Source organism: Orcinus orca, chromosome 7 (assembly GCF_937001465.1).
Source record: "Orcinus orca chromosome 7, mOrcOrc1.1, whole genome shotgun sequence".
Taxonomy (NCBI): domain Eukaryota; kingdom Metazoa; phylum Chordata; class Mammalia; order Artiodactyla; family Delphinidae; genus Orcinus; species Orcinus orca.
In genome coordinates, this window is record NC_064565.1 from 48519936 (window position 1) to 48536866 (window position 16931).

At 49.0% G+C, this 16931-nt stretch overlaps 1 protein-coding gene and 2 long non-coding RNA genes across 8 annotated transcripts in view; all 3 read left to right on the forward strand.

The window, feature by feature from the left end:
• The window catches only part of LOC125964950 (uncharacterized), a 340974-nt gene that overhangs the window by 244467 nt on the left and 79576 nt on the right, over positions 1 to 16931 (forward strand). The gene's annotated exons all lie outside the window — the stretch shown is intronic.
• Positions 1 to 16931, forward strand: part of LOC125964949 (uncharacterized) — a 260419-nt gene that overhangs the window by 213381 nt on the left and 30107 nt on the right. The window lies entirely within an intron of this gene.
• The window catches only part of TANC1 (tetratricopeptide repeat, ankyrin repeat and coiled-coil containing 1), a 230760-nt gene that overhangs the window by 198013 nt on the left and 15816 nt on the right, over positions 1 to 16931 (forward strand). For all 6 annotated transcript variants that reach the window (XM_049712019.1, XM_049712023.1, XM_049712020.1 and 3 more), the window contains 2 exons: positions 1103 to 1288; positions 3704 to 3782. In XM_049712019.1, coding sequence (XP_049567976.1) covers positions 1103 to 1288; positions 3704 to 3782 — 265 coding nt within the window. The remainder of the gene's footprint in view (positions 1 to 1102; positions 1289 to 3703; positions 3783 to 16931) is intronic.

The window sequence follows — 16931 nt, forward strand, 5'->3', positions numbered from 1 at the left end:
TTAAATGAGAACAGTGCCAAGTTCCCAGTAAACTCTGTTTAGGTTTATAAGCACTTCATTGGGGGAGGGAGAAGGTACTTTTGAACAACAGTAGAAGTAAATCACTGATGTGTGTCTTTCTTCTTTATAGTTAGGATCTTTAAAGTTCAACGACAAGATATTAGGCTTATAGTAACTATGGGAGTCTTTTTGGTTTTTCCTCTCAAAAGTAAAGCATTTGGGACAGGTCACCCTTAGCTCATGGAGGAAGGGAAATGTTGCTGGTAAGCCTTCCCGGTGGGTTCATTACTGCTCATCACCACACCTCCATTTCCACTTCCAAATCGTGGCTGGGCTTTGTCCGGAGGCTAGCTGAAAGCTCTGTAGGAGGGGATGGGTTGTGTAGTGGCTCTTGCAGAAGCCTCTGGGTTGAGGTGTAGAGCATCCTCAGAATTTGCAAGCAAGGCTGGACCCTGAATCCTCTTCCAGGCTAATATTTCCAGGTTTAGACAGGGAATGATGTGTTGTCTGCTGCCTCTTGCACCATTAGGGGGTATGCAGCACTTGGGTACTCCCCATTTGTGGCTAGCCGGCCTTCCTGGCTTTGCGACCACACTTAGCATGCTGACACGTCCTGGGTCACCTGCCTTCCCCAGTAAAATGCCGCTTGGGGTCCCTTCCTGCTCTTCTTCGTTCAGAGCTGGGTTTTCCAGATCCCTTCCTTTCGCTGGCTTTCCTGTCTCAGTAAGCAAAGAACTGCTCTACTCCCCAAGTCATAGCTTGTCACAGCAGATTTAGAATACTCTGCCCAAGTTACCAAGGTTGGGAAGTATAGGTTTTGGTCTGTCCTCATACCTGCTTCCCAGAGAACTTGGAGCTCTGAGTCATTTGCGAGGAGGATGTCTTGTGATCACTAGTTGTACAGAGGGAACTCGAGGCCTGGAATAGTGCATTAATTACACCATAGTAATTCAGATGGAGACTCTCCAGAGAGACGTACTGGGACATTATCCCCTTACACCTGCAGTGGGATGGGGTTTGTGCAGAGCGTGTATGGGGCACTGTGACAAAGTGATGCTAAACCGTGACCTTCCCCTGTTCCTCCCCCCCACACCCCGCCCAGGTGGACCACTTGGATAAGAAAGGCCAGTGCGCGCTGGTCCACAGCGCACTGAGGGGCCACGGCGACATTCTCCGCTACCTGCTGACCTGTGAGTGGTCCGTGGGCCCACCCCAGCCAGGCGTGCTGAGGAAGAGCCAGGCCCTGCAGCAGGCACTGACAGCGGCCGCCAGCATGGGCCACAGCTCGGTGAGTGGGGCTGCCAGGGCTCTTCCTGGGAAACTGGGAGCCCCGTGTAGCCCAGTGGGTCTGGTGTTTTGCATCCACCTTCTTCTGAGTTGCTAGCTTGTGATGCACCAAAGGAATGAAAGAAAATGAGGGTTTCACCACGTGTAAAGATCTTCTGTTGTTATCAAGCCTGTCCTGTGAGTGAAAACGCTGGGGAGTGCCCACAGTCTCAGGTGCTGGCCCGGTAGGGGCTGGCTGCTCCCACGTGGAGCCCCTCCATGGTGTGCATTCTCTGCTCTTCCTTGTTTCTTCCCCTCTTCCTTCCTTGTTCTATTTTTACCCTCTAGCTCTGCTGTCTACCTTTTTCCCCTTTGATTCATTCTTTTGTCCTTGTGATCTTTTAACAATAATCACATGGAATCCTAATTATAAACTTGTTCTTGAGTATTTGAAGGATTTTTAAAAATAGAACTTCAGTGCTCTGGTAGCGTGAAAGAGTGCTTACCATTCGTGGTTCCTGCACTGAAGGAAAACCTCATGCCGTAGTTACATTGAGCACTTCATTTCTGGTAGGTGTCAGTATTCCTCGATTTGAGGAATTCATTGGCATCTCCTGACCCGTGTGTCTGTAAATTTAACAATATTTTACCCTCTCTCTCCGTGTATTTCTCACGCTGTATTACGTATCTTCAAGCAGCTATAGAGTTGCCAGTGTTTGGTAAGATTCTTCCCCACAATGACTAAAACGTAAATTTGGTTGCAAAGCCAGCTGGCTGACTTTTAGCATTTAAAACACTAGAGCAGATACACGCACACACTGCTAGCTTATTGTTGGCATTTAAAACATCAAAACTACACACATACACTACTCCAGCCAACACAATATATTGCAGTAAGTTGAATGCAGAAGCATACAAGAAAACGCAGCTGTCTTGTCTTAATACAGACATAAAAGAGATTTACAAAAATGTGAAACGATGCCAGTCAACTCCTCTATATGTTTTAGCTTGAAGAAAATACTCATTTCCTAAAAATGTGTTAAATGTTACCATGTGGTGGGTTTATTATAATTCCTTTAAAATAAAAACGTAAATAAATACTTTTAAATACCCATATACATAGATTCAGAGAGAGCACGTTAAGTCCACTTATTTGAATGTAAATGTTTTTTCCTCTTTAAGCTGTTCCCTAAATCTGTGTGTGTCCAGAATGTGCAGAATCATCTTAGGGAGCACAGGGAAGCCACAGTGGATGTGACCTTGGTCTCAGCTCGTTTTAAAGCTGGCTGCGGGGAGCTGTGGAAAAGCAACTGGAGTTCATCCAGTAACTGTTTCGTGGAAAAGGACAGGATTTGTTCACCAAAAGACTTGAAGGGTGTATTAGTTTCCTCATGCTGTTGTAACAAGCGTCCACAGACTTTAGTGTCTTAAAACAACCTGTTCTGGAGGTCAGAGGCTGAAATGAAGTTGGGTCAGGAAGCCAGTGTTCCTTCTGGAGGCTCCAGAGGAGAGTGTTTCTCTATTTTTTGCAGCTTCTAGAAGCCACCTTTATTCCTTAGCTTGTGACCCTGCCTCTATCTTCAGAGTGTGTCACTCTAACTGAGGCTCCTGTCTCCTGATGTCTTCCTTCCTCTGACCCTGGTTCCTCCTGTCCCTCTTATAAACAGCTGTGTCCTTATCAAGTGTATATCAAATATACACTTGGATAATTCAGGATAATCGTCCCATTTCAAAATTCGTCATCACATCCGCACATCCCCTCCTGCCATGTAAGGTAACATTCACAGGTTTTGAGGACTAGGATGTAGGGCCCTTATTGGGAATGGATTGAGAGACTGGAAGATGGCTTCGGCGAGCTCGAGGTCGCTGCACACGAGTGGGGTGGATGTTGGCTCTGGTTCGGGGCTCAGACACTTCTGTTTCCCCGCGGGCCAGCACCCCTGCCTCCACACCTGTGGCCCAGCCTGCTCTTTGACAGAGGGAAAAGAATAATGTTGTCAGTAGAGAAATTTGGAACAGCACTGTTTTATTTTACTGAAAAGGTATGTACATCACCTTGTTTTCCTTCCTTGTGAAAAAAGGCAGTCACCGTTTTCTGGCGACTTATGCAGAAACTGCACTGTGTATGATCTCCCCTGTCCTTCGTTGATTAGGCTGGTATATTTGGGTCATGTTGGAATTCATTAGAATTCTGAGTACCTAGTAATCCTGAACAATGTTGCCGAAATTCACTGTCTTTTTTTCTTCTCCTTCTCAAAGGGAAAGTGCGAATAGCATACGAATTATGCTGGAAAACCGTTTTCATCATGTTTTCTCTCCTTGTGCAGCATAAGATAATCATGGTTAAAAAACAACACACTCTCTCCTTTGATACATAGGTTACAATAAGCACATATGGCTTTGAGAACTCATTAAATCACCTTGCCACTTCTAACAGGTGGTCCAGTGCTTGCTGGGACTGGAAAAGGAGCATGAAATAGACATCAATGGCACCGACACACTGTGGGGAGAAACAGGTAATTATGGTTCCACTGCTTGTAGTTGGGGCCAAGTAGCTTCTTGACGTTTTAGCCCGCATTTTGGCCCAATTGTCTTAAGAATGACTTGGGATGCATCTAGTCCTATTGTTATTTTATCCCAAGGCATTTGAAGTTAAGAGCTTTTAAAGCTTCCCAAATGGCTAGTAAAACTTCTCTAGAAGCAAGTGTAATTTGAATCATTTTGGATTTACCAGCAGTTTCTGTCTGTGCATGTGATGAATGTCAGCTAGAAATACCCAAATAAGGTAGCGGTTTCTGCTTTGCTGAGTTTTCTCATGTCCTAACCGACCTGGTCTTCCTGTGACCCGTGCAGAGTGAGCAGAGTGGGAACTTCCAGCCCCGTGTTCAGGTGAATCAAAGGTGCTCAGCAAGGAGGGCTCTGGCCTGCCTCCTGGAAGGAGAGTAGCACTCAGTCCTCATGGAGCTGCTTAAAATCCTGAATACCAGCTAACAAGTCAGTTTCCAAGGGTGTGCGGGTGTGTGTTGAGCTGTAGTGGAGGAAGGAAGCCCGGGGCGAGTACATCTGAGTTGGATACTTGTCAGCTCAATATAAATAACACTGCTTTGAAATTTTCCATTTGACTGAATTGGTATTAGAAATGTAAGACTCTGTGAGCAGTTGTTGTTTAATAGATGTAACCAAGGTGTTTAATATGCATTTCCGGGCTGTGTCCTGTGTGTATACATAGCGTATATGACTTCAGTGTCTCCTGCAGAGATTTATTTCCAAATGCTTCTCACTTATTTCCTAACAAGCCAAATGGTGGTGTGTAGAGTCCATCAGCTCACTCATACTTATTAGGAAAAGCCTCAGAGTTTCCTGGTGGGTATCACAGGTGCTCACCCCCCGACCCGCGGTTGCCATCACACACACACATGGGGCTTACAGTTGCTTGATGTGGGCCATGGAGGTCCCGGCAGGAGGAGAGGTGGCATGACCCGGGGTTCAGGGAGAGCACAGGACCCCCAAACGGGATTGGATTATGCTTGGGGTACACGTGTGTGGATGTAAATACTGGCCTTAATTCCTTCTGGAGTCTTTCCCCCACCCATTTCTCTGTACCACAGGAGGGACTGCTCTGTAATTTGATAGAAGGACAGCTTCTACCACTTCCTATTGTGTTGCAGGCAGCAGGAGAGCTGGGCAGGTTAGCACGTGACTTCCTTTGTGCTTAGCCAGAAGGTCCGAATCCCTGCCTTCCGTTGCCTGGTTATTCAACTTCGGGCAGGTAACTTTGCCTCCTTGTCAAACGAGGTAAATAAGTTTTTATAGGATTGCAGTGAAGACTAAATGAGATGAGATAATCTTGGCCAAATGTTCCCAATGATCAGATTCCCTGGGGCAGTTGAGCCTAGAAATTCTGATCATTAGGTCTAGGGTGAGTCCAAGACGACCCTTTCCTAACAGGGCACCCAGGTGGTTTCGTGGCTTCAGGACAAATAGAGAAGCACTGTGAGAAGCTGTCTAAAGTGCCGGCCTTACAGTGCCAGTAATGAGAGGAGCTGGTGATGATGATGAGGGTCAGTGCTAGTAGCAGTACAGTGACAGCCCTCATTTAGCTCAAATAAGAATCTCCAACCTTTAACACTAGAGTTGAGTTTTCTTTCTAGAAAAAAAAGTCCAGAGAAGCAGAGAAGGGCTTCATTTGAGGGCTCTGTGTGAGCAGTCTGTTTTGTCTGGAGATGATGAGTCCTGAATTTCAGTAACCACCTCCCTCCCTTCCCCCCTGAGAATCTGCTAGGTTGCAGGCTGAAGAAGCACGTAAGGGAAACTACAGACGCCCATCAGCCTGAATGAAAGGATGAATAATAGTTCAGCCTCTCCCTTCCAAAGCCTCATGCATAACCTTCAGACCACTTTGCAGCCTGAGAAGCAGGTCACATCTTCCCTCAGCAGGCATTAAGCGTGAATTAACTCAGGCAAGCCTTTGAGAGACTTTTGAAAAAATTTAAACCAAGAGAAAGCTAAGCACTATTTCTCAGGCTTCGAGGCCCCAGCAGCGCTCTGTGGCTGCATGTCAGTAAAACCAATCTTGCCTGCTCCGCGTTTTTCTATCTGATACCTTTCTCCTGTGTTCCTTCAAAAATGTCCACCAATGTCGGCTACCACAAACCCTCCTGATTTCCAGGTCTGTGGTTGTCAGAGGAATACTTTGAAATCTTGAGGAGGAGGTTTTAGATGAGAAAACATCTGCAAATAATGGGGCTTTGCACGAGTGTCTGCTGCATTGCTCAGATTGTGAGGTCTGTGTTTGGCCACATAGGGTCCACACCACCTGACCCCAAATGCCTTCTGGAAGAGAAGGCCCCGGTGCTGATGACAGCGTGAGTGGATGGGTCAGCTCATAATCCTGTTCTCACCAGGCCGCCAGCTGGTGGGTCCCCAGCAGCTGCTCTGTGCACTCTTCCTAATTGCTGGGGACCCTCAGAGTGAAAGCGATTATTTTGCTTCCTGGTTTGTGTGATCCTCTTTCCTGGGTGGTGGTCAGTGGTGCTTTGTGTCTAAGGCACTCTAGGATGGAGCTTGTCTTTCTCCAACCACAGTGAGAGGGTAGGATCCCAGGAGTGATCGTGTCTGGGGTGTGGGCAGGTGACGGGACAACCAGACGCTGTGTGTGAATAATGCAGTTCCTTATTTCTGTTTGACCCTGTGTGAGTTCATACAAGTCTGTTCAGTGTAGGTTAGCTATGGACAGCTTGGCTTTAAAATGCCAGCTGATGACGGGCTTCCCTGGTGGCACAGTGGTTGAGAGTCCGCCTGCCGATGCAGGGGACACGGGTTCGTGCCCCGGTCCGGGAAGATCCCACATGCCGCGGAGCGGCTGGGCCCGTGAGCCATGGCCGCTGAGCCTGCGCGTCCGGAGCCTGTGCTCCGCAACGGGAGAGGCCACAACAGTGAGAGGCCCGTGTACCGCAAAAAAAAAAAAAAAAAAAGAAAAAAAAAGCCAGCTGATGGGGCTCCAAGAGAGGGTCTCCGGGGTGTGTTCTTGGCTCACCTGCCCATCTTTGAAGGGCCCGTTGGTTTCCGTGCAGCACTACGCCGCCCCGTTTGGAGCACAGCTACCCGCCCATCTGTCCTCTCCCAGCCACGTCCAGGAGGTGGGAGCGCTAAATCAGTGTGCAAAGTCCTCCACTTTTCTGCTGGGAGGGACCTTTGCAATCCCGGGGGAGCTGCTGTGTGTTGCACAAGTGGGGTTTTCATGCCTGTTGCTGACTGGAAGCAGCAGTTCATCAGTGAGAGATAATGACAGCGGACAGCCGGGGAGGAGGGAGCACAGGGGGCACAGCCCCATGGGAGGCCCTCTGTCACCCAGGCCCATCCACGTGGAGGTGATGGCAGTAGGTTCAGTTGTGTGTCTTCAGTGCCCTGAGCATCTCCCTGCTGATGACCTGGAGTCAGCAAACAGTGTCCCGAAAGGGGGTGGCTCCTGCCTTAGGTATAAAGAGACAAGACAGTGTGTAGAGTAGATTTTTAAGACATTCATCTAAAATGGGAACAATGTTTACTTTGGGGTTTATTGCAGTAAACTCAGAGTTTTAAGAAAAGTTGCAGAATACAGATGTGCCTTGGCGATATATGGTGACTTTGGTTCCAGACCGCTGTAATAAAGTGAATGGCACAGTACAAGTGAGTCACACAAATTTTTTGGTTTCCCAGCGCATGTAAGTTACATTTACGCTGTACTGTAGTCTATTAAGTGTGTAATAGCTTTATGTCTTTAAAAAATGTATATACCTTAATTTAAAAATACTTTATTGCTAAAGAAATGCTCACCATCATCTGAGCCTTCGGTGTGTTGTAATCTTTTTGCAATAATAACATCAAAGATCACTGATCACAGATCACCGTAACGAGTACATAATAATAATAAAAAATTTTTAAATACTGCAAGAATTACCAAAACCTGACACCGGGGCACAAAGTGAGCAAAGGCAGTATCCGCAAAGTGCAATTAAATGAGTTATGCCTGTATGTCTACTCGTTTTGGAGAGCAGAGGGCCTAATTTATGTAAGTTTCCCTTCCCACCAGCATCTGGAGCCATTTGCCTTTTACGTCTGTTTGATGTCTAGATCCAGCCCTTCCAAAATCAGTCCTGTAGCTCTTAAGCACTTCTCCTCGGGCTCACGCAGTTCAAGGAGTGTGACACTCAGGCGGAGGGGGGGAGTAAGGAGGAAGCTCGGAGCTGCAGCGCAGTGGGCTTGGGGTGCATCTCCACCAAGTGGCTCTGCCCGCGAGGCAGCCGAGACCCTCTGCTCGTGACGTTCACACTTTTGGTCGGACAGCCTTGATCCCATGGTTTCCAGGCAGCCTGAACCATCAGATGCTTGCGTTATCTCTGTTTCAGGCATTCCACAGCCATAACAAGCAAGTACTGGCTCCCACGAAGTCTTGACCTAACCGAGTTACTGTTTCCTTGTCAGCGTGTGATGGGAATCTGCCCAAACTGGAATGATCAGAAATGCTTAACTGGTGACTCATGGTGTTGTGAATTGTCAGAGGAACTGTGCTTCCAAACTCTAGGCCACTGTCAAGTCTGTGAGCCTGTTGTCTGTCTCTGGGCAGAACTTCACGCTCTTTACAGGGGCATAAAGGCCCTTCTGTTTCAGCAAGTTTGCCTGTCTTGTAAGCAAAGACTTCCCAGCCCCGGCCCCTTGGGGTCACCTTGCAGTTCCCTTCGTAGTACTTACCACTGATAAATTCGATTGTTGGTGTTGCTTATTTGATGCAAGCTTGTCGTCCCCAAACTGTGGGCTTCAGGAGGGCAGAACTTTCCAGGTCTCCTGTGCTCACCTCTGTGTGGTCACTGTGTCTGGTCTCGTGTTGTCCGGTAGAACTTTCCGTGGTGATGGAAATGCTTGCTTTCTGTGCTGTCCAGCCAGGTAGCCACTAGCCACTGATCTTGCCGGGTGCTTGTCACATAGGTGTTGAATGAGCGGACAAGCGGGTTTAGAGAAAACAAGGCTAGGTAACTTTTAGGGTAGGTGACACTCACTTTGCAGAATAATTTGGGAGAAATTGTGTTGTTGGAGGGGAGAGGTAAGGAGCCCAGTTGCTCATCGGGACCCAATCCTCGGGTGTCTTCGTGTCTTGCTGGATTCCAGGCTGGCTGAGATGCCTCCATCCCAGTCATCAGTGTGGCTGGGTGCTGGGTTACATCTTTTGGAACACCCAGCTATTAGCAGCCACACGTGGTGTGGGCACGGGTGACAGGCCAGGATGGACCGTGCCAGCCCCTTCTGTGTGTCCATAACATCTCCCTCCCTGCATCACCAGCCCAACTGCCCACTCCCCCGATGTGCCGCGCCCTCACACTGTTGTCCCTCGGAAATCCTTCTCACTGCTTCACAGCTGGTCTGCAGCAGGCCTGGAGCCGTGGGCTTCACCAACGGACAGGACGCTGTCCCGCCTGCCATACGACTGCTCCCAAGGGCTGCCCTTCCCTAATTTCTGACCTGAGAGGCCCCGTCAGTCAGAGGGAGGTAGACGTGACGGAAATGTTTCATGCCAAGTGTTCTTTTATGTTGTCCATGCTCTTTTAGTTGGTAAATACTTTCCAAAGAAGTTGAATCATTGTAAACACTATGTTTGTATTGCCCAAGCTGTTACCAGCGCCGTATTTTCCTGTCTTTCTAAGAAGGGCTGAAGTTTTCTCCCCAGTATTTAGCTGCGTGGCCCTCCATCGTCATAGTTCACACAGGCAGTTTGGTCCAGCATGTGCGCTGATCACAGGTCACTCACTCTTCTCTAATTCTGCTCGGAACTCTGGATGGGACTTGACTCTCAGGCCCAGCCTGTCAGCTGGGGTGTGGGCATTTCCAGGCGAGTCTTGGGGGCGGGTCCTCACATCTGCTTCCTTACGGGGCCAGGAAGCCAGGTAATGAGTTGTACTTCGTCCTTGATGTCTTAAAAGTTTCCCTCTCGTCTCCATACAGCTTCTTCAGTTTCCACTCTGGGGCTCTGCCTGTCCTTCTGGGGGTGAGGTGTCCTCCTGCTCTCATTGCAGGGACCACGGACAGCAGAGCTCATCACACCCAAAGCCACCCCAGAGCTCGGTGCGTGCATGTCGGGCGACAGGATGCCTTGTTGTTGATTTAAAAATAACCCTTTGTTTATTCAGATTTCACCTTAGGTCTTTTGGAGAGAGGAGGGCTATTGTTCGGTAAGAATTTAAAGAATGCTTGAGACTTACTGGATTGAGTTTGGCCTTCACACAGGTTAGGTACATCTCAGGGCAGAATTCAGGTGAGAGACTGGAAAGAAAAGAATCGGTCTCTTGCTTGTTGGGGCATGTGGAGAATTTGTGTGAAGGAATTTACTAAATGTATCTTGTAGGGAAAAGCAAGTGACTTCTCTTGTACACTGAAGATACCTGATTTTTTTGGAGGTCCCGAGCCCCTCACCAGTACTGCTGTTGGAAAATCCTTGTCCAGGCACTCCTTCCTCTGCTGGTGTTTGCTTTAGGAAAGTATAAGAAGATTGGTGGAAATCCAGGTTTCTGTCAGTCCTAAACAAGGTAGAAGTTCTTGGTTGTCCTTTGAAAGCATGAAAGAGGGGTAACCCAGGACCTTAGAGGATATGAGGGAGGGGATAACCCAGAATGAGGTGGGGAGAGGTGATCCAGGATCCTGGATGGAGGGGACAACCCAGGACCTAGGCAGGGAGGGGAAGGGTGGATAACCCAGAACCCTGGAGAGGATGGGAGCGGGGAGCTCTGGACCCTGAATGGAGGGGAATTGGGGAATAACCCAGGACGGTGAAAGGGGAGGGACAAAGTTGAGTAATGTAGGCACTGGGGAAGGGGGTAATGTAGGTACTGGGGGAGGGGGTAGTGCAGGCTCTGGAAGGAGGGAGATGGGCATGGGGTCACCCTAACAATAGAGAGGATTTGGGGGGTAAGAACCAAAGGGACTGGGTGTGTCCACACCCTGTCCCCTTCCTGCTCTAGCAGACCCCTGGGGTTTGCCCCTGACGTGGGTGTGTTCTGGAGACCTTTCCTCTGCTGAGAGGACAGCAGGAATCAGCGGACCTGTGTGTCCCTGGCCTACAGGGCAGGTGGGGGGCAAGGAGTGGGGGCCCGTAGAAACCCGCAGAGGCATTTCAGGTGTAGATGGACTGGTAGCTTGACTGCTTACCGGGACCCTGTGCTCCGCCTTCATCCTGCTGCTTTCGCTGTACACAGAGGCCTTTGTTCTAGGGAGTTCCTTCCTATTCGTTAAAAAAACAAAAACAAAACTTGGGCTCTCACCAGAAAGGCACATGCTCATCTACATTTTGGTAGCTTAGAGCATCTTTACCCACAGACGCGGCCGCTAGTTCTTTTGGTCACTCCCTCCTAACAGGGCCGCACGTGATTTACCTGCTCTCCCCCAGAAAGGTCATCCTTGATTCTTCCAAATTCCTACAGCAGTGGTACTTGGATTCTCTTTTTTTGAGCCTGGATCTCAACTTGTGTAGGATGGCTTTGTCGAAACTGCCCCCCTTTTTAAACACTGACCCCTCACATGGGGTCCTGCCCATAGCTCTGTTCTCCTCAGCCCACGCCCAGCCCTTTGAGGGCGCAAGAAGGAGCACGTTGTACGTGCTTCACATAATTCGGTGTGTAAAGGGGGTCTGTCCAAAATGGGAACCTTCTCAGCACGCTTTGCAAGTGACCGCTGGTCAAAGCTGCGATCCCCTGATAGATTTTTGGCACAAAGTCCGTATGAAACATGATTTATGTCATCCATAGTTTAGGAAATTGTTTTTAAATTGAATTATGTTATTTATAGCACACATAATTCCTCAAAGGATTTGAAGAGGCTTACTTGAATTAATACATATAAGAAGAGGGGAAAAAGTCAGGAATTGGACATGAGGAAGAGCAGGGATATTCCTGCCATAATGTCCTGAATGGTTACTAGGTTGAGCTACTGTTTTGGCCGTAGGATGCTGTGTGACCAGGGTTAGAAGGAAACACAGTCATTACAGATTATTCTTACTGTCTGTGGGAGAAAGCTTAACAGCTCTTCAGGAGAAGAAAAGTGTTTTCTAGTACCCTTGTTCTAAAACAACGTTCATGGTCTGTTTGATTAGTTGGATATTTTTTAAAAGGAGACTTCTTAGGGGCAGAAGTGTGAGAATTAAGAACTCAGATTTCAGCCAGACTCCCTGACTTCAAATCCTATCTTCCCTCCCACTAGCTGTGTGACCTTAGGTGAGTTGTTCAACTTCTCTGGACCATATTTTCCTCATCTGCAAAACCAGGATGAGTGGTACTTGCCTTGTAAAAGTTAGGGGTGTGTGTGTGTATATATATATATATATATTTTTTAAGATTTTTGATGTGGACCATTTTTAAAGTCTTTATTGAATTTGTTACAATATTGCTTCTGTTTTATATTTTGGTTTTTTGGCCCCAAGGCATGTGATGTGGGATCTTAGCTCCCCAACCAGGGATCGAACCTGCACCCCTCCCTCATTGGAAGGTAAAGTCTTAACCACTGGACCGCCAGGGAAATCCCAGAAGTTAGTTGTATATTAAATTTATGAATTTGAAGGGCCATGAAGCATCATGTAGGAGGCAGTTTATGAGTGTCAGAGTATATTATTAAAATATGTCAGGATCTTCGTCTTTTGCTTGTGAGAAGAGGTAAGCTCAAGGTCCTTCTGTTCTGCCGTCTTGTCCAGTAATCTCACATTGCACTGTTTTCTTATCCTTTAAAAGTTCTCAAGACCTAGGACCCTTAGAATCACAAAGCATATCATTGAAAGAGACTAATAAGCTTATGGTATAGGTGCAGGTAGTTGAGGTCCAAAGAAATTTAATTATTTCATCAAGGTTTCACAGTGAATGGGTGGCAGAACCAGGACCCAAACTCTTAGATAACCAGGATCTTCCTATTCTGATTGAGAGCATGCCTCCAGGTTCTTTCAGCTGCTTGGGTTTAATTTCTAACTGACACTGAATCAGCTTTATGATTCAGGGCAAATGATGTGACTCAGTTCCTTCACCTCAGTAAAATGGACATCATAATCTTCTAATTCGAAGGATTCTTGTCAAGCTTAAGTAAGAATTTACCCATAGTCTTTTTGTGTGTGTGTGGTACGCGGGCCTCTCACTGTTGTGGCCCCTCCCGCTGCGGAGCACAGGCTCCGGACGCGCAGGCTCAGTGGCCATGGCTCACGGGCCCAGCTGCTCTGCGGCACGTGGTATCTTCCCGGACCGGGGCACGAACCCGTGTCCCCTGCATCGGCAGGCGGACGGCGGACTCTCAACCACTGCGCCACCAGGGAAGCCCTCACCCATAGTCTTTTGCCCAGAGCTCGGCAGCTCTAAGTGTTCAACAGATACGATATGCTGCAAAGGTTGTGATGAGCTGATTGTTAATATTAATTATTGTAATATATTTATGCTATACCTTTGGTCTTGATAGAGCATTGAAATGAATGCTTAAGTGACAGAATCTTAGTTACTTTGCAATTCCTTTATGGATTTGAAGGATGGAAAAGAATTTTGGTCACATGGGAAGTCCCATTTCGTGGCAATGACACATTTTATTTCTATAAAAAAATTCCTTGGTAATTGGAGGTTCATATTTAAACTGTGTACAGAGACTGGCAGCATGTTGTTACTCTAGAACTGGTCACATGCCAGGGGTGTCTTGGTTCCTCAGGTTTGGTGTCTGCCTTGCTTTGTAAGGAGTCCATTGGGAAATGGGCTGGTTTGGTGCGGGCATCTTTATGTGTGGTTTGGTTGCCGCCTGTTGCCTTGTCAACAGAGATTCCCTCTCCTTGACCCCAGCCCGGCCTGCAGCTGCAGGCCCTCCTGGGAGACTTAATGCCAAGTGCAGAACGAGGAGGCAGGGTCAGAACAATAAGGAAGGTGTTCCAAGCAGCCACTGGTGAGCTTCAGAGAGCTTTGGGGCAGAGCTGGCTTCCTGTTCGCAAGGTCACCCTCCCAGCACGGGTGTCAAGGCTGGGGGTGCTGGAGGCTCCTGGGGGTTCGTCTCCCGGTGCAATGGCATTTTTCAGTGAGAGCAATCTTTGTTGTGTTTTATTTTATCCTTTGCATTGTTGAGGATTCAGATTTTTGCGGAGATGAAGAATTTATAGCTGTTGGGGAGTTTGTTCTTCTAATGGAAGCCCTCCCCTCCTTCAGCCAGGAAGGAAATACTTAACAAAGCAAGGCTATGATACTGGACTTTTATAAATCTCAGCCCTGTCCGTAGAAGGGGGAGGGGGAGGGGGTATTGCCTGACTTCCCAGGGCGAGGACAGGGCACTGCTTTCATTCAGAGGCCTTTGGGACCAGCCTCTCTGGCAGCCCTGCCCAGACCCAAAGGGCAGCAAAGCAAAACACAGGCCGACTAGCCTCTGGGGTGACAACTCCTCGAGAGGTCATTTGTTAAGTGCAGGGCGAGGGGCTGCCATTCCCAAAGAGGTTTAAAAAATTATAGAATCCCAAATTACATTTCAGCATTTAGATAAAATAGCTGAGAATTCCCCGGCGTTCCACGTGCACTTTTACCTTTGTTCTCCTCCGGCCCGGGTTCTGTCTTCACTGCCTTTGTCGCATCTAATGGTTTCCATCCTGGTCGCAACTAGATGACATGTATGAGACCCCTGCTGCTTATCACTATTCATTTTCCACCCATTTTTATAAAAGATGGGAAGAGCCAGCATGTCAGGAAATAAATCACACCAGTGAACACACGTAGGGAAGCAAAGCCGAGCGGCGCTGCCCACGACCCGGGCCGCCGTCTCCGCCGGCGGGAAGCGCGCTTCTGCGGGCGCGCACTGTTGTGGCTCGCGTGCTCAGCTGGGGCCTGGGGGTGTGGGCTGGCTCGTCACTGTGTGGTGTATGAAGAGGTCACTGTCCAGAAGCAGGGACCGCCTGCGTGTGCTCTGACCTGTCACCCTTTTCTGTAAGTCGGGAGAGAAGGATGTGGGCAGAGGGGGGGACACTCCATTGTTGAAGCCCCCAGGCCTGCCGGCCTGGCCCAGGAACACACCCCTGTGTGTCTGAGGGACAGACCTGCCATCAAATATCACAAACAGCCCTGCTCATGGAATGACTGTGTTCCAGGCAAGTTGCCGTTGAGCTTTTGTAAATCACATCCCTGCCCAGAGAACTTTAGTTCTTAAAAGATTCCTGCAAATGAGCCATTTTACCAGGAACCATCTCTCACTGATGCTTTCAGTGAGGATTTCGTATTGTTGAGGGTCAGTTGGGTTTTCTTAAAATGAACGTCTGCCACGACAAACGTACTCATGCTCTGAAGACAGAAGACAGTATGGCCGAGGTAAAATTAATGAGAAAATGACACATGCCTTCGTGGGAATTTAATTACAGAAATGCCATCTTGTTGAGGATTTTGCAGTAGAAAAATTACGTTCAGTTTGAGTCCTACGAAGCGCCGTGAGCTCAGGCTGACTCTGAGAGCCCCCGTTTCCTACCAGGTCTTCTTTCTCCTTCCTCTCTGAATTCCGCTGGCCGGAAGCCACGGCTTTGCCCTGCTGCCAGGCGCTCTCTCCTGTCCGGCCCCTCCCCCTTCTCCGGCCAGGCAGAGTGCACTGACCCTTGTTAGGGGCCGCTGGTCTGCTCGGAGGACAGCCTTTTCAGCAGAATAACTGGAATTCCTGAGCAGAGTTCTGCTGGTTTTGTTTGTTTAAGCATCTGGTTGACTATTCTTCAGCCTGGCTTGTTTCCGAATATGGTATCCTTAAATCCTCGTGGCTGCTAGAACTTGAGAGACACCCTTAGCCTCAGGGGTCCTGAGTGACGGCAACAAAAAGATTCCCTCTGAGTAGAAAAAGGAAAACACAGGTCCTGTTGTTTGGGGCATCGGGGTGAAAGCGAGAGCCTCATTAGGAAGGTGTGATCCATTTTAGGCCGGCTGTGTGAGACTCCCAGCCTGTGCTGATAGGTGCTTCACCATCTCAGAAGAAGGCTAAACACCAAAAGTGCAGCCCGGGCTGGAAGGGAGAAGGGAATCCAGCCCTGTCTCCGGGCCTGGGCGGTGCTCCCCTCCGACTGTCAGCTGTTCTAACTTCCGGCTCCTCTGGCACCTCCTTCAAACACGGGGCCCTATTTTTAGTGCCGGGCTGTCATTTTTGATGTGCTGTTGCAAAAAAAAAAAATCAGTGGCAGCTGCAACAGAAATCCTGACTTAAAGGCCCCATTTATAATGCGGATGAAACCTGTTTACCAAATAAAAGAGACTTGAGCTTATTACGTCCACGGTGTCCTGCCTGCGCCTGGCCACGTCCCCGCCTGCAGCGCCAGTGCCCCCGCCGTGCCACAGGCCGCTCCCGGCAGAGGAGGGGCTCCCTAATTGCAGGAAGAATGCCAGGGAGCCGCAGGCCCAGGGAGTGGCTCAGCGTCCAGAGCTTCCGTCTCACAAAGCCCCCGCTTGCAGGGACGTGGTGTTAGACCCATCCAGACAGTGTGAAGAAAAGCGCCCCAAGGCCCACGTTACCTCAGAATCGCCAACATTCACACCGTGGCAGGAGCAGACCGTGACGGGCATGCCCGGCAGCAGGACCACGACCCGCTAGTGTAGAAGCTCACAGGACAGACAGGATCACTTGGCCACCGATGTTCAGACGTTTGGGGTATGGGAACTCCCACCTCCAGCCCAATGCATCCGTCTATAAACCGATAGCCATACTGGTCTGTTTACGGTATTTATTTGTAAGTTATTTACAAGTTTAGATGTGCGATGGGTGACAACGAGCCTGTCTGTGTAACACGGATAGGAATGGCACCCGTGGTCGAGACCCGAGACAGCTTCCACTCCCCGTCTGTGGTTTTTACTGGTTGCCCTGTCTTGAGAAAATCAGTAAAGCGGTTGGCGACTTCTTTGTCCCTGAGAGGGAGCTGAGGTCCAGGTGTCATGTTTACATCCTTTGGGTGTGTGCGGTCCTGGGAGGTAAACCATGGTCGGCCGACAGAGCTGGAGTAGGCATGGTATCTGTCCTGAGAGGGGGTCTGGAGAGGACACAGGGAAGCTGCATGGCTGAGCCCCTGGCTCCCCGTCTCAGCGACGCCGGGAGACCCAGGGTTCCCAGCGACGCCGGCCCTGTCCTCCTGGAAAGGGGGCCATTGTGGGCCTGTCCTGAGACCGCCCAGCAGTGCTGTCAGT